The 24,087-nt window shown below is 49.4% G+C and overlaps 4 protein-coding genes across 4 annotated transcripts; 1 reads left to right on the top strand and 3 right to left on the bottom strand.

Moving 5' to 3' along the window:
* Positions 1-459: 459 nt before the first annotated feature.
* On the bottom strand, positions 460-3,953 carry NCS54_01467400 (Hypothetical protein; the record flags this gene model as incomplete). Its single annotated transcript, XM_053159812.1, has 5 exons — positions 460-736; positions 797-1,878; positions 2,301-2,951; positions 3,000-3,515; positions 3,573-3,953. 5 exons carry the CDS (start codon positions 3,951-3,953, stop codon positions 460-462), a joined length of 2,907 nt encoding a protein of 968 aa, XP_053015787.1.
* A 4,074-nt stretch (positions 3,954-8,027) lies between these two features.
* On the bottom strand, positions 8,028-9,674 carry NCS54_01467300 (Zn(2)-C6 fungal-type domain-containing protein; the record flags this gene model as incomplete). Its single annotated transcript, XM_053159811.1, has 3 exons — positions 9,234-9,674; positions 8,394-9,184; positions 8,028-8,307 (listed from the first exon to the last, which is right to left on the bottom strand). The coding sequence occupies exons 1-3, from the start codon at positions 9,375-9,377 to the stop codon at positions 8,028-8,030; spliced, it is 1,215 nt and encodes a 404-aa protein (XP_053015786.1). The 5' UTR covers positions 9,378-9,674.
* A 1,146-nt stretch (positions 9,675-10,820) lies between these two features.
* NCS54_01467200 (Hypothetical protein) lies at positions 10,821-11,905 on the bottom strand (the record flags this gene model as incomplete). The annotated part of the gene is made up of 2 exons (XM_053159810.1): positions 10,821-11,665; positions 11,722-11,905. 2 exons carry the CDS (start codon positions 11,903-11,905, stop codon positions 10,821-10,823), a joined length of 1,029 nt encoding a protein of 342 aa, XP_053015785.1.
* Positions 11,906-20,534: 8,629 nt separating this feature from the next.
* Positions 20,535-23,803, top strand: NCS54_01467100 (Solute carrier family 40 protein; the record flags this gene model as incomplete). Its single annotated transcript, XM_053159809.1, has 6 exons — positions 20,535-20,865; positions 20,925-21,094; positions 21,151-21,885; positions 21,939-22,125; positions 22,863-23,195; positions 23,280-23,803. The coding sequence occupies 6 exons, from the start codon at positions 20,535-20,537 to the stop codon at positions 23,801-23,803; spliced, it is 2,280 nt and encodes a 759-aa protein (XP_053015784.1).
* Between the last annotated feature and the right edge of the window lie 284 nt (positions 23,804-24,087).

Genomic DNA, 24,087 nt, shown 5'->3' with positions numbered 1-24,087 from the left:
ACAATCTGCCATCAACTACAAAGTTCGGAAAACTGCCCGCATGAGGAGTCAAAGGATGGACGAGGGATCCCAAGTATTATTCTCCGGCCATTCTGCCAGAACCCACTATAAAAATTGGTGATATTGGCCTGTGCGATGTTGCAGGATCGGCTGGCGATGAATAGGGGGACGGGTACCCGTCCTTCTAAAGCTGGACTGGGCTGGTCGCTCCTCCCAATTACTCTATCAATTATAGCGGCTCCGCTATCGGACTCCCTAACGAGGCGCGTTCAATTGCCTCGTGACTTCAATGCCCAGTTTCAACTACACGTCTGAGGGTTACAAAGACAAAGAAGGTAGCAAAGGGAGATTCTGCTGAGCGCTCTGTCAGCCACTGATTCCGCTGGACATGATTTCGAGGATCACTTTTGGTAGCACCCATCTTGAACATTCTCAACAGCCATAGGGGCAATATGCCGCCTACACAATATTATAAACCCTCTTGGCGATCAAATAGCATTCCACTCCAAAAAACAGTAGGCCAGCAGTGATCCAGGCGAACCAGGTAAGATCACCTTCGTACTCCTGGGCGGGCACCCAGACGTTCATGCCCCATAGACCGGTGATAACGTTCATTGGGAGGGCGATAGTTCCAAGAACTGTAAGCTTGCCTAGGACGTCGGCCGTCTGTTCCTTGCGCCTATTCATGCGGATGTTGATCTGTGCGAGATAGTTGCCGTGCGATCGTGCGAGTATCCTAGGCTTGTTAGCATAACCTTGTTCTCACACTACAGGAGCACGCATGTACAGGACTTACTTTTCGTAATTGCAGAGGTTGGTAGTCATGGTGGCTATGTGATCCTGAATGTCGCCGAGGTACAGGCCAATCTTGGACCACGGCAAGACCTCGCATCGCTCGTTACAACGCTTTGCAACCCCCTTGATGACGTCCGCTTTATTTCCTAGCAATCGATATAAGCCCATCACCTTCTTCCTGCAGTCACCCACTCGCCTAAGCATATCACTATTGGGATCAAAGGTGGTAAATGCGTCGTCGGGTTTAGAACTATCCTCCTTCAGCCGCTTATCAGCAGACAAGTGCAGCCTCAGAATGGCGTCGTTAATCTCATCCACTTCATCCTCAATGTCCTGTATTAAGGACTGGAAGACATCGGTTATATCATCAATAATAACATATAAGATCCAGTCAGATGACAAGATCAAGTAGTCTCCCAGTTGACGAATTCGACGACGAACGTTGGCAGGGTGCGGTGTCTTGGAGAAGTGGAAACTGAGGATACCTTCTCTAAAGACAACAACATATATGTCGACGGGTTTCCAGAAGTTTTCGCTGTTGTGGTCATGACAAAAGGACCGGAAGTTGACGAAATAGTAATGCGAGAAGAGTTCCACCTTCTCACGGGCCTCCTGCAGCATAATATCCTCTGCGGTGAGTGGATAGATGCCAAAGGCGTGGGAGAGGACCTTCATTTCAGGCTCTGTAGGACAGAGAACGTCAAGCCACCAGGCTAGTCGCTCGCCGTACCAGATAATCTTCTCCTTGCATCCCCCGGCGGGGCCTTGGGGGACATGCAACATACTCCCATCTGCAGATTTGCAACTAGAAGCAGTAGCGCGCCCCGACTCATTCCTTAAAGCCACAAGTGCTAGGGGACCCTTTGGTGGTAAAGTTATCCCTTTGGGGCTGGTATCGATAGTGTTGCGAGAGGTTGGCATTAACGGCTGCCGCATAGGAATCTTTGACTCTCCCTCCATATCCGTACTCTGGTTGCGGACCTTAGTAGTTAGTGAGGCGGGGTCCAGATCCTCTTCATCAGTCTCGCCACCTGAGAGAATCCTGGGATCCGGAATGAATAGTTCCCGAAAGCCACCGCCAGGCTGAACAAGCTCAGAAATGGTCTGGCTATGGATCGTGCTCTGAAACTCCTCGTTGAAATAGGTGAAACGTGTTGAAATGAGAAGATTCAAGTTGCTTGATTCATACTACATGAACAGTAGGAGAACTACTATTTATGTACAGGTACGACCGGTTTGTCCCTTGGGAAAACACACGTTCGTCACATAAAACTGCTTTGGGACACCCGCTTGTTTGGAACACTCGCTTATGGGGAACGTTAAGCTTAGGAGAAGGGTATGTGAAGAGTTCCGTCGTTAAGCTTTGCTAGTTACCCTATCTATGCTAACAGCATACAATTAGACTAACAAGAAAAGAAAACGCTTGCTTGCCAGAGCAGAAGCAGTCATCCCGAAACAATCACATAAACCAGGCCGAACCTTCCGCGACCTGCTCAAGTACTAACATCTTTCAATATATCGCCAATCGACTCGGAAAACCCCGGAAACTCTTCCTCCAGCAACCCTATCCCCCTAGGACCCAACCTCACAATGCCCGCGAAAAATCTCGCCGCGCGGCATTCCTGCTGCAGCTTGTCTCGGTGGACTCCCCACGCCTCCATTGAACTCTTGAGCTCGTCGACTTTCCCCCCAGCCTCCTCCATCTGCCGCCTCGTTCGCTGAAAAGCAGCAGCAGCCTTGCCATGCTCGCGCAGGGCCTCCTTGCGCTCGGTGTCTAGCTCGGCTAGCTTCTTGGTGGCTTCCTCAATCGCATTTCGAATCCATCCAGACGGAGATGCATCCGAGCCAGCTATTTCTTGCCAGGCTTGCAGGATCTTGCGGCTCAGCTCCATGTAGCCTTCGTTCGTGCTGATTTTGCTCGCTGCTTCGACCTGGGCTTTGGCATTGATCCGATGGTCTCGTCCGAGTTGCTGGTGAACTTCTTTGGCTCGTTCGAGGGAGGATTGTAGAGCTACGTTCTGGCTGTAGTGGTCGGAGAGTAATCGTTCTAGTCTTTGGGCTCCTCTTTCAACCGCCTCGGAGCACTTTCGACACGCGTCGTCCATCTCTCGGCGAACTTCGTCAAGGGAATCGGGGGCAGCAGAGTGAGCTGCGGGCTACAATCGTTAGTGTGAGGCAACGTTTGCGAGGGAAAGGGGGCTCACGCGGGAGAGGCGTCTAGCGGACGAGTTTGATTGAGATGTCTTAGTGATTGTGTTATCTTTGAGGGGGATGTTGAGCGTCGAGGGTGGGACGGACGATGAGTTGGGGTTGGCGTTGATGTTGGAGGCGTTGTTGTTTCCATCAACAGGTCCTGAAACCGGAGGTCTTCCTTGTACTGATGGCCTCGATGTGGCACCTGAAGCATCGTCGACGGTTTTCTCGGTCTTGTCGGAGCCGTTCTGGGCGGTGTTGACGTGGGCAGAGTCCTTATTGTCGGCAGTGTCAGTGCTCAGCGCCCCAGGACTCCAGTTTTTGTCTGTGTCAGAGTCATCAAAGGACTTGGACGAAGAAGTGCTATCGCTCGAGTATAAAGGACGTTTTGTTGTCGAAGCGGGTGGCAGTCCCGGTATCGACTTTATGTTTGACGGCACAACTTCTTGGATCCTCCGTCGCTTCGGTGATACCTGAACAGACTCCTCCTCTAGATCATAGGAAAGGGATCTCTTGGCTCGAGATGCCTCGGGGGCGTTAGTGGTTGACCGTGACCGGTTAGCTCCTCCATTCCTCCGACTCACAGGAGCTTGTTTGGCATTTGGTTCCCCCGAAAAGAAATGATCAATAGCGCTGTCCACGTCGCTCAGCTGCAATTTGGTTTGGGCCTTGGGCTTGTGATACTTGACTCTCTCGGCGAGGTAGGCCATGACGTCGTCGAAAGTGATCGAGTCCTGTTCCGAGAGCTTGACGCCGAGAGTAAGAATGCGCTCTAGAAAGGTGAATGCGTCCCAGTAGGTGTCGCAACACTGCGGAGCGAGTTCGCAAGGGAAATGGCCTGTCTTGTCGTAGAATTTGCGGACGCCTCGTTCACGGCGCCAGTCGAGGTTTGCATGTTCCCGAGGGAGGGCGAGGCTGTGCTGAATAGCCGGCCTTGTATTGCCATCGGGGGCTGGACTAGACATGGCGATCTCTTGAGAGCGAAAGTTGGTCGGGGCTCTCCAGAGGAAAGGCGAGATTCCAGGGCGAAGTCAGCCGCTTCACAGGAATGATAGAGACCTGAATACCCTCAAATCAGGCTGCCAGGGAATTTGCGTCGAGGCAAAAGGGGGGCCCACCCTTGTTTAAATAGAATGAGCAATCATAATAACGCAGTGACCCTTGTCCCTCGCAGAAGAGAACATGTCGTCGCCGTGACTGCCAAGGAGGATGTTGGGGTGCAAGCCTGAGTGTCGTTGGTTCTTAGGTGCTGCACCTCTAAGGTTATGACGGCAAAAAACCTTGAAGTTAGTAGGTAGGTTAGTGAGGGAGAAAGTTATGGTTATGGTGTGCTGTCCTCAAACTCATGTCGCAAACCAGTATGCGAGGTCGTATTATTTGCTGTTAGCGCAGCGATGCCAAGGGCCTAACAATTTTACGCGCATCGCCCCGCTTTGTATTCCATCTTCCCAAAGAAAACCCGGTTCAAAAAAAGATCCACAACTCCCACCCACAGTGCGGACGAGTGTGAGGGTGAATTGAGGTTATTATTTGCGAGCGTCACGAGGAAATCTAATCTCCTGAGTGCGTGCGGACCTCCGCTGTGGTAACGATGAGGGGGTATGGCCAATTAAAATGTGCGAAATAAAAGGTACAAAACTCCCATGCTAAATTAGGTGGTGATAGAAGTCCCAGCAATATTTGCTTTGACAAATCGCAACATCACAGATACGGCATCCGAAGGTGGTCTGACTACGCACCTTAGGCCGCTTCCTCTTCTTCTCCTCATTGCCGCTGACCTCCGTAAGAGGGCTCCATTCCGGGGCTTTTGTTCTTAGCTGCCCCTGCCGACACCCTTGACAGGCTAGGCAGTCTGATTTGACATGACGGTCGACAAAATTGATCTCGCGGTCCACGTGTTTACGCTGTAATTCGGCATCCTGTAGATCACGCTCGTCCCCTGCTCGGTAAAGCTGCCTTGCCTGACTGCCATGACCGTAGGCGTTGAACAATTCGTTATAAATGCACTCTCGCCACTTCCTGTGATTCGTGTATCTCTTCCACTTTGGCTGCCCGTGAAGTTGAACAACATAGCTGTTAACAAGGGCCACATCAAGGAGGAAGGTCCAGGCTAGTGCCTGCCACGGGCCCCGGCGGAGGGCATGATCATACTTATAATATGACCTCAGCTGATCACCACGGTCAACATGGTTCATCTCGTCGTTGTAAGCAGCAGCCACTGTCGGTATGTTGATCATTTTGACAGCTTCGTTCCTAAAAAAACGGCGTATCGGCTTGGCCTTTGACTTCTTGGATGACGGCTTCTTCCTCTGTCGGACAACACGCTCATCGTCGGCGCCGGTAAACACGGTAGATAAGAATAACACAAGCTTAGTGTCCTTCCAAGCGATTTGGTTGACCTGTGGTTACAGCACGAAGGCGAATTAGTAGGGGATTCTCAGCCAAAAGTATCTGAAGTCAGTACCTGGTTGTCAGGGGTTGGTATCGCCTTGACGGCATTAAATTCGTACATTTTTTTTGACCTTGCCGTCATCGTTCTTATCCCTGACTAATTCCTCGTGGATGCCACTATTCGCACGAGCTGTGCCAGTGGCCCCGTAGCCCTGCTTGCGGAGGTTGCGGAAGAGAGGTGGGGACGAGAAGAGGTTATCCACAAAGACGTGATATGTCGATTTTGGCAGTGTTTTTGTAAGGCCAATAACGACGGCTTGGGTCGAATTCACTGCTTCATCATCGTCTTCTATATCAGGGGCTTCCTCTGCGGCCTTGGCTGAGACCTTCCTTCTTTTCCTAGGCCGGGCTTGTGAGGGTTGTGAGGGTTGTGATGATAATATCTGCGTTGAAATTTCAACGCCAACGGCGCCATGTTCTGCATCTTTGATATGCCATAGCCAGTGAATAAAGAAGCCCAGCTGGGCTATGACCCAAATCTTGAGCCCACAGGGTCGGGCTTGCTTTTGATAGTCGTGATAGCGTCGCTTCTGCCCGTATAGCGGATTATGCACTCATCGATTGCTAGGTGGGACCCAGGCCGGAACAGCTGCATGGATACGGCTTGTATGTGCTCAGACCACTCTTCAACGCCTTGGAATACCTTCGGAAGTGGTGCAGTCTCGTCAACTTGGGTGTGGTCAAAGGGGCGAAGGTGCCTGTGGATAAGCTGAAAGTTATCGTATGAGATGAACTTAACAAATGAGTGCTCAGCGCGTTGAATACCAGGCTTGGGGCTCTCCCAATAGCTTCGTATCTTCTTTTCTTTATGCACTCCCATATAAATAAGCACTGCAATCATCGTCATCACCTCTGAAGCCGTTGGACCTTCCCATTTGTGGAGTTTTGAGGTTCGCTTCATTTCGGCGGTTTTCCAGCTGTCGATCCAGCCGTTCAATTTGAGCCACGAGACCCAGCTTCTCGTATAGACGACCCATTTTTCAACGAGGGATATAGGGAGGAAAAGTTGGAATAGCTTCAGAGGCGTTGGAGGCAGGGTGTTGATATGAAATTTACGTGTTTCCACTTGGAAGGGCTCGAAGCTCGTGCCTTGGTCCTCTTCGGCCGGAAAAACCGCGGCCCGGGTTGAATCATTGGGCCAAATGCGATGGCTGTGCCGTTCATCGAGAAAGCTCGTGTCATCATAGGGGGTGATGACCTGTATCTCGTCTAGAATTGGAGGGGAGCTCATTGATGAGACCAAAATAATTTGATGGTGTTTAGGGTGTGAAATGGCATCAATTTCTTCTTGCATTAAACTTTTCGTACCCCTCACGTACTTCCGAGGTGACCGAGATAAGTGGGGCGAGTGACTTTGCGGAGGTCCGCACGCACTCAGGAGATAGGGAGTGTAAAACCAATTGCGGTCCAGAGCCCCCAAGCCCGCCCGAGCGCCCTAACATTGGAGACTACACAACTGAGGGTGGTAGCGATGGCAAGGTCTGCCCACTTTCTGACGTGCTCAAACACACGGACAGCTGGCGACAGGTGATGCCGTGGATTTAAACACCGTACATTACGCCCGGGGCTCTGCTTAAAGGGTCTATCACCAAGGCCACCGCTTCACCAAAGAAAATTTCGGATGGAAAATATAAGACGACCCCACGCAACCTTGGGAATACTACTTGTGAAAATGTCCATACCAGGCTCTTGGCCATCAATGGCGCCCTAGCCATTGCTTCGTTCCTCAAGGCTCTGTGCGCAAGCCGCGACCAGCTTGCCTCTCCTGTCAGGAAACCACTGTGGAGTCAACAAGGATACCGTCCGGTCCAAGCCCTCCTTTCATTGGTTTGAGCTCTAGACCAAGCGACCAGGGTGTAACGATATTTCGTAAGCAGCCTCTGAGCTCAGACCAATGCTTTCGTCTCGACACCGAGTTAGATGCTTTCTTTTGCGTGTTTTTTAGCCAACGATAAATAAAAAATGGCTCTATGGAGATTGGTCAATCAATTGCTTTCTTCTCTATCGTTTTATATACATATCGCTAGATGCATCGTTGTGGTTGAATTTTGACAAAATAAAATGCCTCTGTCGACTACTCGCGCGAATTCCGAGTCCCCCAGGACTCAAGCCTGGGGGGAGCCCGATTTGCATGTCCTATGGCCGGCCTTCACTTGAGAGCGATGGCGTTTCTTGAGTTGGCTGGATTGACATTAACGCATCAGCTGAAATGTATTACAACCCACCAGTTCACATCAAAGCTCACTTTCAGGCCAACACATCATCATTGTGGTCTGCCAAGGGCCAATTGCTATCAGGCTCACGAGTGATTAGCAAGTTTACATCAGAGCCTGATTCCAGAGACAGCGGAATGCCGCGGCATTTCAACGCCTGCCAAGCAGAGACGCAACTAGTGGCGTTCGGAAGATCAAGCTGACTTTGATGAAGAAGTTAAGCAAAGAGAAGCTTGATCAGAGGCAAATATCTACTTCTTTGGATACGCTTATGAGCATACTCAGAACCTTAGTAATATCACCAAATACAGTTTCGCCAGAGTGCCTTATTAAAACGTAACAAGTCTTAGGTCCTCAAATCCCTACCAGGGTTCACTACGATCTCGATGCAGGCTGCCCTGTTTCCTCCTTTTCCTCTCTTCTTGCCTTCCACAAAGCACAATTGCCAAGACGTACAAGCTCTGTTACAAAATTATTCATCTCCTTGATGTACTCAGTCTCATCGCTAGTCAAAGCTTGCACCGGAACGTTCTGGAATATGGAGATAGTCGATGCCAAGATCTCCAGATCAATCTGTACTTGGGGGTCCAGAGGGTGAATTAGAATGTTCATGAACAAGGACATGGCCGCCACAAAGGGATAGAAAGCGACGCGCCTATTGCCAACGTCAGTTCTTGTGACCCAAAAGAAAGACATGATCTTTAGTCTGAATGAAAGATATTCGGGCACAGCCGGACTTACCAGAACACCTCATCTTCTAGCACGTTGATATGGCTTTTGAGCAGCGCCAAGGTCGAACGACTAGCTTCCAAAGAAAGGTCACTGCTTGAGTGGAAGACGCTATGAAGATCATCAGGCAGATTCGGAGCTTCGGCATATACAGCACCACATCTCCTCACTGTCGTGTGAATAGCCGTCATGAGGCAGTGATATTCCAGTTGCAGATGAAAGCATTTCATACGCTGCCAGGAGCTCATTGCAGCATCAAATATTAGACAACCGGGTGGGATTGATAGCTTCGGCCGATACCCCATCGGGATAGACGCTCGCCAACTTTCAAGCTCAGTATCCAAGTGACGAATATGAAGGAGGAGTTGGGTATCGTCGACCTTGAAGGCTGTAGGAGAGTATAGGAGGTGGCATGTCTTTTCCTTTATATAGCTCAGGCCAAGATCTCCCAGGAAATAAGGGGTGAATCCGTCGGAAGTACAGTTCTCGCTGTTATAGTCTTGACTGAGACCAGATTGACAATCATATCGGTTTGTGTAACTCTCGGGAGGGGTCAAGTCGCAATATTCCTCAGTGAGCAAAGGAGGCTGCCCAGATCGAAGCGATATATCTTTGTCAAAGATATACGACAACCAGAAGAGTATTCTGGTATGCCAGCTCTGGCGTTCAACGGAGGACACTGAAGGGGCGTTGTATTTGGTGGCCTGATAGAAATGTCCACCAAGACTGCAGACCATGCGACAGGCAATTGAGTGAAGCGTAACAGCATCCTCCCATTCGCCAGTCGATGTTCGGTAGATTTGCTGTGATAGCATCAGCCACGATTACAGCTATGTCAGCCTTGGAACTCACCAGCATGAGCACTGTCTGCAGGCTCTCTAGGCTTGCTTTCCAGGCAATCAACGTCAAGAGAGTCTGTGCCTTGTATGCGCACATGCCTCCCCGAACAGAATGAGTGAGATCATTCGACCGTTTCAGCCGCGTCATCATGGACATGGCGGCCAAGACGCATGCTTTGGCCGACAGCTGAATGTGGGATAAGGGTCCCCTTTCGGGAGTGGAATAGGCCGCTGTCAATGTCTCCTCGAAAAGAACCCTGTCAAGGATAGGGTAAACAAGTCGGAAGGACGAACTAAAAAATGCGTCGATAATGCTCTGAACTATGTGCCACTCTGGTAGTTCGTGGAGCTGCTGGTGGGAGATTTCGGTCAATAGTACCGAGGGAAGGCTAGGTTTTGAGCCAAACAAATGGAATTTGTCAAAGCAAGCACGCTGGCCTGTTTTTGATAGAATCCAGTCCTGGCCTCTTTCAGAGAGAATCGGTATTCCTTTATGGTACCAGTTCTGTCCCAGGTATCGTGCAATATGACGAATATCTCTAGGTAGTGAGATGGAAGCGTCAGGGTCCGCAGGTGGTGAAGTATGAGACGATGGTAGGGTTTCCGGGGTAGATTGTTCAGCAAGACTAGACGGTGTTGCGCCTTGGATAGAAACTGCTGGAGGTGTTGTTGATGCTATCGAGCTGAGCGAGACTTCACTCGACATTTGTTGCTGGGACCGGGTCTGAGATAGAGCATTCTCTAGGTCTGCAACTCGGCGGAATAGTTCTTGTACGTCATTCGCTATGGCTGGGCTATTTACGCATTCGACGCAGATGTCAGCAAAGAAAGCGAGGTGGTCTCTAAACTTGGAAAGCTCACATGTTGTTGGACTTCTTTTGTGTCTCCCTAGCGAAGGTACAAGCAAGGTCATGATGACTACACCATTCGCAGGGGTCGTCTGGGTTTGGAATGGTACATTGGATCTTGAAATAGCTAAAATCAGTACACTTTTGAACTTGAAGTCGTGAAGGGTTATAGAAGGATTCACATCATACCTTTCTCTTGTAACACACATCACAAGCTCTTTTGGGCGGCATGCTTACATAGCACGCTCATACACTGGCTTTGAATGTAACAAATGCTGAGGGCTCACTGACTATAGCTGGCCGTCGAACTTGGTGGGAGAGAGTTTTATCGGAGCATCGGAGTCCGTGAGACTTTTAATCAGTGGACACAGTTCGGTGGACTAGCCGAAATAGGTCAAGTTTTCAACTGATTCAAGCCATCGGAGGGACGGACTCCGCTTACATAATTCAACCTCGGAGTCCAGGGTATGTATGCGCAGATTTGTGTTTGCTTTTGGACCAGGCCAGAGTTGCAAGCCTCAACTGTTGGGAGCTCTGCTAAATTATGCTAATGACTCTGCGGAGGATATCGGACTGTTAATGCTGATAGCTGGTGATATTGATTCCGTGGCCTTTCGCCTAGTTTCTCAAAGAAAGAGAGAGAAAGAAAGTCTAGTGTTACTTTTGATGAGAGTTCATATGGAATAGCGAGTGTTCTAATCTATGGACAATTAGATAGATTTTTTAGACCAGGTTATTCGATGGGGTTGGGACTAGCCAGAAAAGCCCAGTGTCCAAACATCTCCAAGTCTCTGGTTATCCTCACCAAGGCCACCGTGAACAACAACGATATCATTTCCGGCCTCATCCTTGGCCACATCAGCATCAAACCATCCTCTTGCAGCGGGAACATCATTTCCTGTCTTAATCTTCTGCCACAGTCCCCGATCAACATCGAAAGCCCATCCATCGGAGAGCATCTTTCCCGCGCCAGCGTGACCGAGGGCGCTGGGGTGTCGTTCACCAAACAGGGTGATTAAGAACAACTTGCCTTGGATAGTGACGGGCAACAGCGTTGAGACACTTCGAGGCTCTGGGCCGCTGATGCCGTCTGGTTTGTAGTCAATGGTGCTCCAAGAAGCAGCTGCAGTGTCGAAGACATCGAGGGAGCCGCCCCGTTCCGTCTTGCCATCGAAGCCATTCATGCGGTAGATCTTCCCGTTGGCAAATGCAATCGAAGCGCCGCCCCGGGCCGGCGATGGAGCTGGGGCTAGCTCTGTCCAAGTCTTGTTGAAAATGCTAAACGCCCACAAGTCGCTAAGCCTGCCCTCTTCAGGACAGCCGGAGTGAACATAGACGCTGTCGACACCGTTGGAAGTGATGCAATGGTAGCTCCTCCCGGCCGGGAATGGTGCAGAAGAGTCAGACGGCTGGACAAGTGTCCACTGGGCATTTGAAGGTTCGTAGCGCCAGAGGCCACCGGTTTCTTCGATGGGCTTCATTTCTAGCCCGCCACGTCCGGAAAAGAGGTAGATATCACCGTTGATGACCGTGCTGGGACTGCCAACTCGAGGTGTAGGTGCTTCGTGTTTGGCAGCGAATGTCTGAGCACCATATTCTTTTCTAGGCTCAGCAATAAAGTCAAGGATGTTACAACAAAGGCTATTGGCTTACCAAATTGCGCACCGAGCTTCACAACGTCGATGCTATTGTCCACGGGCTGTCGAGGGACGAGTTCGCCACCAAAGATATACACCTTCTGTCCAACCACTGAAACAGCTTGAGATGATCGATAGAGCCGCACACTGCTAGCGATGCGAGTCCAAGTTGCCGAAGGTATTTTTGAAAGGCCTGCCATTGTCGAGGAAGTTAATGTTTCGAGGTGTTACCTTCCGTGATAAGAGAACAAAGAGGGAGACTCATTAGGTGTATAGAATGAAGACTCTAACTGCTAAACAGGTTAGAGAATAGCACGGTAAAGCTGCTGAATTGTTTCTCAAACTGGCGGATAGCCCGGGCTTTTATGCCCGACTCTGTCCATATCCGAGCGGTCATTTGCATACTGACCCACTATTGATCCACACATTAACTGCGGGTACCGCGATGCATCGGAGAAGACGGACCCGCTTACATAACAACGGCTCTATGATGGGAACCCGTACACGTACGTCTAGGCGTACAAATAAGATCCGTGTCGCATAACATTCGTGTGACCGGATGTAACTATCCGGTTTCACATCTGGCCTGTCGCATAATCCTAACGACATGAGCTTAAATAGCTGTGCCCGAACACATGGCTGTTCGATTTCTTTTGTTCTTCAGATAATTCTCATCAATTGACTAGTGCCATCAATGATCCCTGTGGAGCCAGTTGTCTGACAATCCGTTATATAAGAGGCATGTGTGTGTGCAACAGCGATATATGTTGAGATCCGTTGCTTTGACGGATCAATGGCTATTCCGATCCATTGGTGGCTGGGATGTGGATGTCTTCTTGTCTATAGCTTTCGCTGGTTAGCGCTAGTCTTTCTTCTTCTTTAATCAACACAACATGCTCATTTTCAACAATATAAGCAATGACTTAGCCCATTTTAACCTATATATGAACTCGGCCATAGTTCCATTTAACGATATAATTAGGCCACGGGAATAATACTCGGAGATTTGCCTTTTCTTTGCCTTTATAACGGTACATAATTCGTTCATTTCCTCCTGCTTATCCAGGTATTACTTACGGGGGTTCCCATCGCTATATACTCTCCTCTGTACTTCAATATCTCTCTCGGCAGCATCCCACATATGCTGCATGCCTCGGTGCCTTGAGAAGGGCTCCTCCTCCATCTCCATCTCTACGTTCTTCTCAACCCGCTCGGTCTCAGCCTTATCCCAATCAAGATAACTCATCATCTCCTCCTTGGTCCACTCTCTCATGCCGGTTTCTGCCCTGCAACGCTTGCCCATTTGCTTATAGTTAAGGCACCAGTTATACTCTGATTGCTTATATGATCGAGGCAGCCCCATAGCCTTCCGATATTGCTGGTTGCTCCTGGTGGCACTCGGGGGCAATGTAGCGTACCAGGCCTCTCGTGCCTCTTTATACCGTTGGTAAATCGCCCGGGGGTCATCAGGTCGTAGTGCGGGCGTAGGCTTCGTAGCAGTTGTTGCTGATTTGGCCACTGGAGGAGATACCACTCGGGTTGTTGTGTGTGTTGTTGTATGCGTTGTTGTATAGGCTACAATCTCAGATACAACAGAGCTGCCTGACGGGGAAGCCGGGGAGAGTGAGCGGGTTATAGAGCGAGTAGATATATATGTCTCTGTGTGTGTTACCGTGGTGGTTTGGGGTGGAGTCTCTAATAGATGTTCATAACGCAAGGGGCAGGCCTTCGAGTTCATCTTGTGGCCATGGTTATGACATCTCGAACACTTTGGCGGCGCCCTTGGCTGTGATGCCCTCTCAATTGCCTCGAACGCAGAAGGCTCACGCTGCGTGCTTGACGATGGCAGTGTCGCATTAGCAGCTAGGCGATCAAATAGCTTGCGAGGCTCAATGATAAGCTGGGGGGTCCCTGAGCGTTGGAGATGCCAATGTGAATGGAAATGGTGTAGTTGAAGGGGGTGACCTTGCGCCAATAGAGGCTGAAGGTTATGAGCACAAGGCAGACCAAGAGTCTTCGTGAAGACCCCTGTGCACCCGGGAAGCTCTTTCAGTAGTCGTGCCCGTTGAGCATCAACCTTCCGCAGGGCTTCATGTGAGACCCAGCCGCGGATATTACCATATAACACCCCGGAGATATCAAGAGGTGTAGTAGTATTCTGCTTGGCTTGCTTAGCCTTGAGTTCAGAAAGCTGGTTCGATAACACAAGCTTGATGATACTCCAGGCCTCGAAGAGATCAGACTGAGAGTGGCCCATATGACTCTTAATAAGCCGATGAATACCCTCTGCCCTCGATGTAACATATTGCTCCAAGTGAAGGTGTTGTTGAACCCAGGCCTTGACGAATCTCTCTTTATGGGGCTCCAGCCAGGTCTCCATGATATAACCCACCTCTTCAACATACTCAGGAAGGTAACGCTTCTTCCACTTCTCAAGCCTCTCGTTATATATACCCTCGGTTATTGAGGCAACGATCTCATGCCATAAGCCAAAGAATTGCTTCCACTCTTCGTCCCCCTTGGGGTTACTTTTATCCTGAGTGAATGCAGGCATGCAATGTGCTACGATAGCCTTATTAATATGCCATATACATAGCATTAAGGCTGACTCGGGGAAGCAAGAAGAGGAGGAAAGGGCATTCATACAAGCCAGGCAGCGATCAGTGAGGATCACAGAAGGAAGAGCTATACCGTGAAGCTCATATACCTGCCGCAGCCTTCCAAGAGCCCAGACGAAATCTTCTTCTTCCTCGCCGCCGAGGGACGCAAATGCAATACAGAAGGAGCTTTGGCAAGCATCAACACCAACTATATCAAGAAGGGGCATCTTATACTTATTGGTCTTATACGTGCAGTCCAATAGAAGCACCTCAGGATATAACTTGAGGTATCCCAATGACTCCGGATGTGCAAATAAGACTGCCGTAACCCTGCCAGTCTCGTCAAGACGAATCTCGCTCCAGAAGCCCTCGCTGTTGAGTTGATCAGCAAGGGCATGTATATGGCTTTGACCCTCAGCAAGCAGCCGCTTGCCCCGTGCAATGCAGTTATAGATATCCTGCTGTGTGGCGAGTGTATTTGAGCTCGTGTGTAGATAAGACCTGATCTGCTTTGGCATAATGCCGGCGCCGGAGAGTCGGTAGACCATTGATTCATCTGGGCGTGATAGTTGGCGATGTACTGGATGTGCCACTGGGCCGAAGCTTGGGGGGTGATTATGCTGATGGAATTGAGGGCTAGGACGATGCCTGAGGGACCATTGAGTCCCACATAGGCTCGCCTTTGCTATCACAGAGAAGAGGCATCCTGTACGACGTGATGTGGTCTTCCGGATCCGTTTCTTGGGGGTTGCAGAGGCGGCAGAGGCGGCAGGCCCTCCTCCACGATCGCAGATAAAGGTAACTATAGCTCTTCCAGTGGAGCTCTTCGTGGACCTTTGGGAGATAAAGGCATAGCCTCGGGGCGCTGCCCAAGCGTTGATTGCTGTGGCCAGTTCCTCTCGTGAAGTGTATTGGCCCTCAGGGGGAAGAACATCGTCAGGGAAGCCGTGAGACTCGTCAATTGGATCCATTATAACGGTAGCAAGGCATGGCAACTAGAATTGATACTGACGAAGCTGTTGATCGTAGGGTTAAGGGCTCAATAGGCGGTCTGAGGCCACCCTTGCAATAAGGCCACATATGCCTCTTATATAACGGATCTTATTTGTATGCCTAGACGTATGAGATATCACGTGACCTTATTTGTACGCCTAGACGTACGTGTACGGGTTCCCCTCTATGATGGATAACAGGGTTGGGTTATCCATGTTCACTTGCGCAGCTACAACTATCTCCTCAGTGCCCACAAGCCTCAATTCTCGTACTGACAGCGGGGTCGGTCCAATTAAAATGCCTCAAATAAGAGGTACTTTGTTGCCAACCTAATTTCTATTATGATAGAAGTACCAGCAATTCCCGTTGTTACAAAGAGGAACCTTACACACGCTACACCAGTAATCAGTCTCTCGCGGAGGTTGAGAGTGTGCAACATTGGGTGTAGCCAGAAGAGGTCTTATTAAAGCTTCTTCTTCTATCTAAGGAACGACGAAGGTCGGTCTCTTATACTTGTGTTCAACCTGCCGATCTTCCAGGCAGCAGGCTGTTGCCTGCGATCTGTCAGACAGTACGTGTATTCGGCCCATTGGTTGAATCAGTGTATTCGTGTTGTGTTCGTGTTCTCGGTAAGTATCTGCCCCTGAAGGACCTGCTTTTAATCTTAAGATCGTTGACTCACACGTGACACCCCACATATTCAACGAGGAGGTACATGAGAGGAACCACACGATGCATTATTAATCAATACCACATAAATCCTCATATAAACCATTCTTAATTAGATAATGATTTCCCAATCGATACCTTCATCACTGCCTATAGAGGCAGTCAATCTAGAGGCTTTAATTAGGGCAGCTAAGGTTAAGAAGCTCAAGGAGGCCGTTGGCGCCGGTTAGTCGTAATACAAGGAGGCGCCAGATAGTTTGGGGATGTGAGTAGTCTAATGTAGAGAAAATGGAAGCAAAAAAGAACCAGATTGACGTTGGGAACGAGATTTAATGTTTCAAAACCATAACAATGTTGCCCTTTGCTACGGTGGATGATGATCACTAGACTCTCCTGAGCATGAGATCGCCGCGCTAGTCCGCTGCTGACCCGCCGCGGGGAACACTGCGCTAGCCGCTGCTGGCTTATCACGCTGTGTGCTCACACATAGATGTTGGCACCTGGAGTGAAAATCGCTTATGCAAGAACAGTGCCTGTTGCTCAAATGGGGTTCGCAATGCGAGTCTCTGAATTGAAATTTGGGGTTATAGAAAAGGGGACGCTAGCATATACACGTCCACAACTTTTGAAGCTGGACAAAGTGATTATCATCCGGGCGGTGGTAAAAGTAAGCCTCGCGGTATTTCTTAACAATCCGTTTCTCAAGTTGCGCACGCTTAATGCGGATTTCATTAGTGAGCTTTCAAATATGTTTCTCAGCCTCATGGCCTTCGATTCGAGACTTGCCTAGGCTCTCGGATATGCCTCAATGTCTGGGGCAATCCATCACCAGACAATGTTCATTGAGATGATGCGAAAGCCCGCTCCGGTTTCCGAACAAAAAGCGTTGTGTTGCTGTTGCTTGACAAACTGCACCTTCCAACCCCAAGAGCAGATTGGAATTAGATCATCTGCGTACTCCCAGGATTTTGCTCCTTGAAAACCGGGTGACAGATTGATGCCGAAACCGGGGACCTTCACAGCATCATTCAGGAACTCATGTGGACGCATGTCGGGCTCCACCTTGTGAGCTAAACTAGAATCCATTGTTGTAGTCTTTTTTCAATAAATTGGTGCCATTGTGCGAGCCGCTATCGTTTGTGAAAAATCATGCCAGTCCGACGGATGTGCTCCGAGAGCACCTCTCGACACCCCTGCCTGAGCCGCCCACGTTCAACATTGCTTTGTCTTGTTGGAGCCATCTTGTTTGGGTATGTCACATTCCACAAGCCAACGTGTGGCTTGGCAACCTCGACCAGGGGAGTGACTTAAGGAGGAACCGCCCAGGAGTGATTCCACTATGAGAACCTTGATGGCCAGCCTCATTACTCGTTTATTTTCGCTTAATGCATTTACCTGCTCAACATCTGGGACCGGAAGGTTGCGCGGTCTCGTTTCTTTTCATCAAACACTTTGCAACAAGTCCTTTGGGGACACGTGATGTCCACGAAAGGAGAACTATCTATTGTCAGGTATTAGTAAGAATTCGGATATATTAGTTCATAAAGTCACACGCTAGACGATAGTTGACGCATTTGAACGGATAGTTACGGGTATGTCTTGTGACTTTACACGAGAGCTCAAGATATACAAACCAGAATACCACCAAATTCATAGACGAAGTGAAGTCGTAACGGAGATATTACGTTCATGGTAATCTGGAATAGCATGTGGTTTACGTAGAGTATTATTGCAAGCCACCCAAATTTCTATGCTTTAATGTGGGCGGCCCGGCTTCGGGCTCATGTTGCCTACGAATACGTGGCTATGAGCCGAAGCCAGGATGTGCCTTGTTGTTCTCTAGAGCTTTCGAAGCGAATCGGTTGTGGTGAAATTTCGGATCTGTTAGGGCTGTCATCACCGTGGTTGTCGTTATCGAGCTGGGCTGCGGAACATAAGTTGAGGCGGCTAAAGCAACGGATTCAGCTCAATTCAGCCAAGGGAGGAATTTAATTCGCACATGAACTCACCACAAAGGGCATGTCGCAGACTTGCAAAGCAACCAAGGGTCTATACAAGCTGGATGAAACATATGATTGCGTGGCAGGACGTGTACGTCTTCCGGTATGACAAAGTCCTCGGTGCAAATACTGCATGCCAAGTACTGGCATTTTCTTGGTGAACCTGAAAGCGCGTTCGCCGTTTCCGTGTTTGGTTTTGTGCTGGGTTGCAGTTCAATATCGTCGGAAGTCTTGTGGGTCTGATCTTGTCCATTACGAAACCGGATGATAGGGAATGTATCCAGAATGGCCTGGGTGACGCCTTGTGTCCGCGACTGGGGTGATTGGCCGCCTCGGGGCCCGTACCGCTCCGGATGGATGAGTGCGCGTATGACTCCAATTGCAATGGTCAGGACGAAGAGGGCGGCAAAACTGCCGCCAACGCTGGAGACAACGATCACAGTTGGGAATCGATCATTATCACTCGTTTCGTCTGACTGCGAGGGACCGATGCTCCCTTTGATCGTGCATTGAAGGCTGCCAGGATGATCACTCGCCCTGTGGATGTATTCAAGAGCCCGCCGGGCATCGGATGCGTTAAGCATGGTTAAGAACATGTCCTTACCCGAAGGCGGCACGCCCTCCATCCAACACCAATCCCCAACAGTTGTATATAGAACAACTGCCTTAGGCTGTTGGTTTAGAATCATATGAAGTAGTGCCGCTGGACTTGCCGTGGAGGAGTCATTCGCGGTGATATCGCATGATAGAAATGCTATGTGGTTTGCTGGACGGACAGTGTCGACGTTGGAGTAATTAACAGTTACCACGCCTTCCTTGATGTCGACGTTCTGTGAGCATAAGTTAGCAGCTGTTCATTCCAGTTGAAAGAACTTTGGAACGTTCCTTCTACCTCTTCTGCGCTGCCTTGGTCCTCGGTAGAATTGTCAATCTGTGTCCAGGGAGCGACTTGCAGAGCGAGGGGGGGAATATCGAGCGTGGAGGGCATGATGAGGTGCGCTAGAAGACTGTTTGTCGGAGGTTCCCCGTCATGTTGAGGATAGATAACGGCAATGTGAGCTCTGACATCGCACAGAACAAGAAGCAGTAGAAGTATGATAGACGAAGAGAGCCTACCATACGGCCGGGTTCTGGCCATAGGGACGCTGCGCTTGGTGCAGATATTGTAAATATTGAGAACTGGCATATCGTCAGCCGATACGTGGATGTTCAACGACGGCCTTCACGATAAGTGGAATATGCTGTCCCCGGGATAACGGCCAGTTGGGGAACTGCATTTCTTATCATTCTGTTTCAGCACTGTCAATGTTTTAATATGATCATATAATTTTCTCATGGGGCATGGTCTGCGCATCGTTATGCAATATGACCCCACTTATCTGTCGTTCTCGCTTCCATTCTTTTGTGTCTTCTGACGAGTCACATGTTGAAACCGATAAGTTTACTCCATCCACCAAGCATATCCACAATTCGCTAGCTCCCAGTCTTGGAGGCTTGGGCTGAGTAATTTTTGATTGGGCTGGTTTGGGGTTGCGACTCGGCAAGGGAAAACAAAATCCGGGACGCCTCAAGGTGGCCCATGTAGCAGTCGCCATTCGCGGGTTTTCCTTATGTAAGCGGAACCGCTCCCTCCGACGTCCTCCAGGTCCATCATGGTACCGATGTGTCCAAGTGCTTGCATTCGGCAGATAAATTGTTGAGTTCCGTACAAGTAGCTAAAAGACAAGATTATCTAAGACCCACTGCGTTCGTAAAGCAATATTGGCAGGGATCTGCGGAATTCTAGACCGCTGAAATTCTTGAACGATTGGCCCTAACGTGCTCCACAAGCGAGTGTCCCATACAAGCGAGTGTCCCAGCTATACTGTGCACCTAAAATCACTAAACCTTAAATCTCTAAAACTGATTATATAATTATTAAAAATCTTAAAAAAATATTTCTAGCTATTTAACTATAAGGAAAACTATATATTATTTTCTTTATAATTTTTAAAAAATCCCTTTATATAGAAATAGCTCTTTATACAGTGCGAATAAGCTATTTTCTAATAACTTAGTAAATAATTTTTTAAATAGATTTAGAAAAGTTATATTTTAATCTCTATTATATAACTATCTAGTTACTAAGATATTAGCTGTTTTGAATAAAGCTTAAATTTTCTAGAATTTTTTAAAGTAATTTTAATACAAGGTATAAATGCTAAGAAATTTCATTTTGGGACACTCGCTTGTATGGGACACTCGCTTGTATGGGACACTCGCTTGTGGTGCACGTTACCGAAAAAAAAACAAACAGCTTGTCCTGACTTTGAATTCCTTCGTGGAAAGTACTCAGCTATCTTACGTAAGCGGAACGCACCTCCGATACCCTTGAAATTTGCCCCACAAATGAGTGCTCAGATGACAACAAGAAAGCACGGAGTCCGAACCTCCGAGATCATCTGCGCCACTCGAGGTACCTACCTACTTATGGGGAGGTACTGGCATGGATTTTATGTGACTTCGCGACGGACATCCACGATCAGAGACCATCATCTTCAGCCTTGGCCTCTTTTCACTACAGAGTCATGCAGTCAGACTCGCCAATTGACGAAGAGCGCATCTATGAGGAGCGCTCGCCGCTCCTTGCGCACAGCGAGGATGTTCATCATCCTCCAGACCATCGTGTCCCAGTTTCGATAGCACGGCGACTCTATTTATCGCATTTCTTGTCGACATGGAACTCGCGCGTTTTCGAGTTCGGCGCCGTTCTGTATATAGCCATCATATTCCCCGGCACGCTTATGCCCATGTCTGTGTATGCAGTCGTGCGTGGACTGTCTGCTATTGCTTTTGCGCCGGCGGTTGGCTTGTACATTGATACTGGTAATCGTCTGCAGGTCATTCGAGTGTCCATTGGTCGGTCCTATCCAGGCTGCTTCCCGTGCCAGTACCCTTTCTGATTTTTGTCTACCTAGTCTTTCAGAGAGTCGTCGTCGCTGCCTCCTGTGCCATCTTCTACGTCCTCCTTAAGGGCCTTCCCGCCGGCTCTCCTGTAGGACTCGGGCTACTTGTCGTCGCCACATTGTTCGCCTGCATGGAGAAGCTTTGCTCTATAATGAATCTCGTGTCGGTCGAGAAGGACTGGGTAGGTTGTTCATTTGCACCATTGTATAGATAAGCCTTGGGGCTGACTCTGCGTAGGTGGTAGTGGTTGCAGAGAAAGACCCAGAGGCCCTTCGAACCATCAATGCACAAATGCGACGCATCGATTTGCTCTGCAAACTACTCGGTCCCCTCTTCATCGCCTTGATAGATGGCTATTCCTCCGAGGCAGCCATCGTCGTCAATTTCGCCATGAATGCAGCCTCAGTAGTCGTCGAGTACTTCGCCATCGCTAGAGTTTACTGGGAGGTCCCAGAATTACAGAGGCCCAAACAGGAGCATCAGCCATCAATTCAGTTCGACTCGTCGCAGGATTCTCATGGCTTGGCTGGGGGAAGCTGGCAACGGCTCAAGGTTGTTGCCACCAGGTCTGCCACCGACTTCGCTTTTTACTTTAACCACCGCGCCTTTCTTCCGTCTTTTGCTGGCGCCATACTCTACCTCACGGTGCTTAGCTTTGCTGGCCAAATGGTTACATATCTTCTATCTGCTGGCTATAGCTCGATACAGATCGGTATTGCCCGAACGCTCAGCGTTGTCTTCGAGATCCTAGCAACATGGTTTGCGCCTTGGCTCATGGGCCGGATTGGCGCTGTAAGAGCTGGTCTCTGGCTCAGTACCTGCCAGGTTATCACGCTGGCCGCTGGCTTTGCTGTGTTTTGGATTTTTGAGGATAAGTCCCTCCTCTCGGCCACTGGCTTAGTTGTGGGAACCATATTGAGTCGTCTGGGCCTACGTGGGTTTGATCTCTGCATTCAACTCATCGTCCAAGAGGTAACACTTCAACCGCCCCGCCCGCTATTTAGTGATGCTCAAGGTCTACTCAGAATGTCGAGGCCGAGAGCCGCGGTGCGTTTTCCTCTGTTGAGGCTGCTTGGCAAAATGCCTTCGAGCTTCTCTCATATGCCTCAACTATCCTTTTCTACCGTCCCGATGAATTCAAGTGGCCGTCACTTCTTTCTGTTGCGGCCGTCACTTCAGCGAATGTAGCATACACGATATATGTCTACCTCCGTAGGGGTCATCTCTTGCACCTCGAGTCGTTGACAGGCTTATTGGAGAGCAACAAGGCAAGGCAGGAGGAACATTACAGGGGAATTTGTCGGATTACTTCTAATTCCGACATCTAGATTCTTCGACATGCTTCGAAGGGAAATATTGCATAAGCATGGCGCACTAATACCTTTGAGAACGCCGAGGCCAGCTGGCATGGATTTTAGAGGGAAGTTTAGTCTTGTCAATCATTGCTCGAAGTACGCGAACTTCGGACTTTCGTGAGAGTTTTCATGTCCCGGAGCTTTCAAGCACAAACAATATTGTCATTATCTTGTCTTAATAGAAGCAACGTGTATCATTCATCCCCTTTACAAACGGCTTGCTCAATGCGCCGCAAGATCCATTGGAATCTTGCCTGTCATAGGACCACTAAGCTGCTCAAGAGCGGGATTGTGTCCTTCATCGCCATCCTCTGGTGTAAAGTTGATTTTGGTCGGCCTCCTTACAATGCTACAGAGGATATTTCTTACCATCCCCATTTCCAAATGGAGGCGGGATAGAACTCCCCATATCAGGGTTGGCCTCGCTTGAAGAGGTTCCAGACAGGTCAAGAACGGATCGTGAAGGGTTACACGGGACATCAGGTTAAATCTTGCAGTGGAAAACAAACTGGCTGGTCACTAGCGTGGTCAACATATGACTTGCGGCCAAGCCAAGCGTGGATGTTTTCCGGACTAGGTGCTGGTTCTATCTAGAAAAGGAGGAAAACGACCAACTCTTCGTCATCAAGTACTTTGGTTCCGGTGTCATCATCGCTACGGCCTTCATCCATCTCCTGGCCCCGTCCATCGCCGCACTATATTCGCCATGTCTCAACCCCGACAGCGTCATCACCCAATATCCTTGGCCGGAAGGAATCTGCCTTATGACCGTCTTCGTTATGTTTTTTGTGGAGCTATGCATCTCCCACCATAAGCCTTCAGGCACTGACCAAGATCGTGGTTTTCATAGTGGCGGTGGCAGAGACCCAGCTCCGGACTTGATGAAGGGGAGAGATCAGGAGAATGAAGCTGAGCTTGGCACAACAGGTAAGCGCTATACTTTCGAGGCAACACCACTCTCTGATGATAGTCAAGAACAGCAATGCTAACTCGAAACGATAAACTCTGTAGAAAGTGAGAATCTCGATACAGACAAGTCAAACGAACTCGCTGCTCACTTGGGCACTCTGTTTATACTCGAATTTGGCATCATTTTCCATTCTATCCTCATTGGCATAACCCTTGCCGTCTCTGGAGAGGAGTTTACCGTCCTCTATGTCGTACTGGTCTTCCACCAGACCTTCGAGGGTCTCGGCCTAGGCTCCCGGCTTGCCATCGCTGCTTGGCCATCAGGCAAGGAGTGGTTGCCCTATCTTCTCAGTGCAATATACGCACTCTCTACCCCTGTTGCTATCGCTGCTGGGCTTGGCGTACGCAACTCGATCACGCCTGGTACACATTCGTCTCTGGTGGTAATGGGTGTTTTCGATGCCATCTCGGCTGGGATTCTGCTCTATACAGGACTCATCAGCCTGATCGCCTACGATTTCTTCACGGGCAGTGCGAGCAAGGACCAGAGCGGGATGAGGTTCATGGCTTTCGGATGCATGTGTGTGGGGGCAGGCATCATGGCCTTGTTGGGCTACTGGGCTTAAAGCTGCGGATAGTCTCAAAGAGGAGTCACACCTGAACTTTGGCAAGGCAGTGAGCCGGCCATTCTTGAACATCATGTCCGAAGCTGATAAATGTGTACGTATGCAATGGAATCTACCAGTTGCGACTCTGGGTGTTAAATGACACTAGACATCGGGGATTTTTCCATTTTATTTCTCCGACTGCTGAGGATAATCTAGCACATTTATCATTTCATCACATACGTTACTGCCATCAACACCAACCACACCGCACTAACCAGGCTCAACAATTGGTCGTAAGACAT

Source organism: Fusarium falciforme, chromosome 13 (assembly GCF_026873545.1).
Source record: "Fusarium falciforme chromosome 13, complete sequence".
Lineage (NCBI taxonomy): Eukaryota > Fungi > Ascomycota > Sordariomycetes > Hypocreales > Nectriaceae > Fusarium > Fusarium falciforme.
The sequence above is the reverse complement of the archived record's forward strand: the minus strand, read 5'-3'. Positions and strand labels throughout refer to the sequence as shown.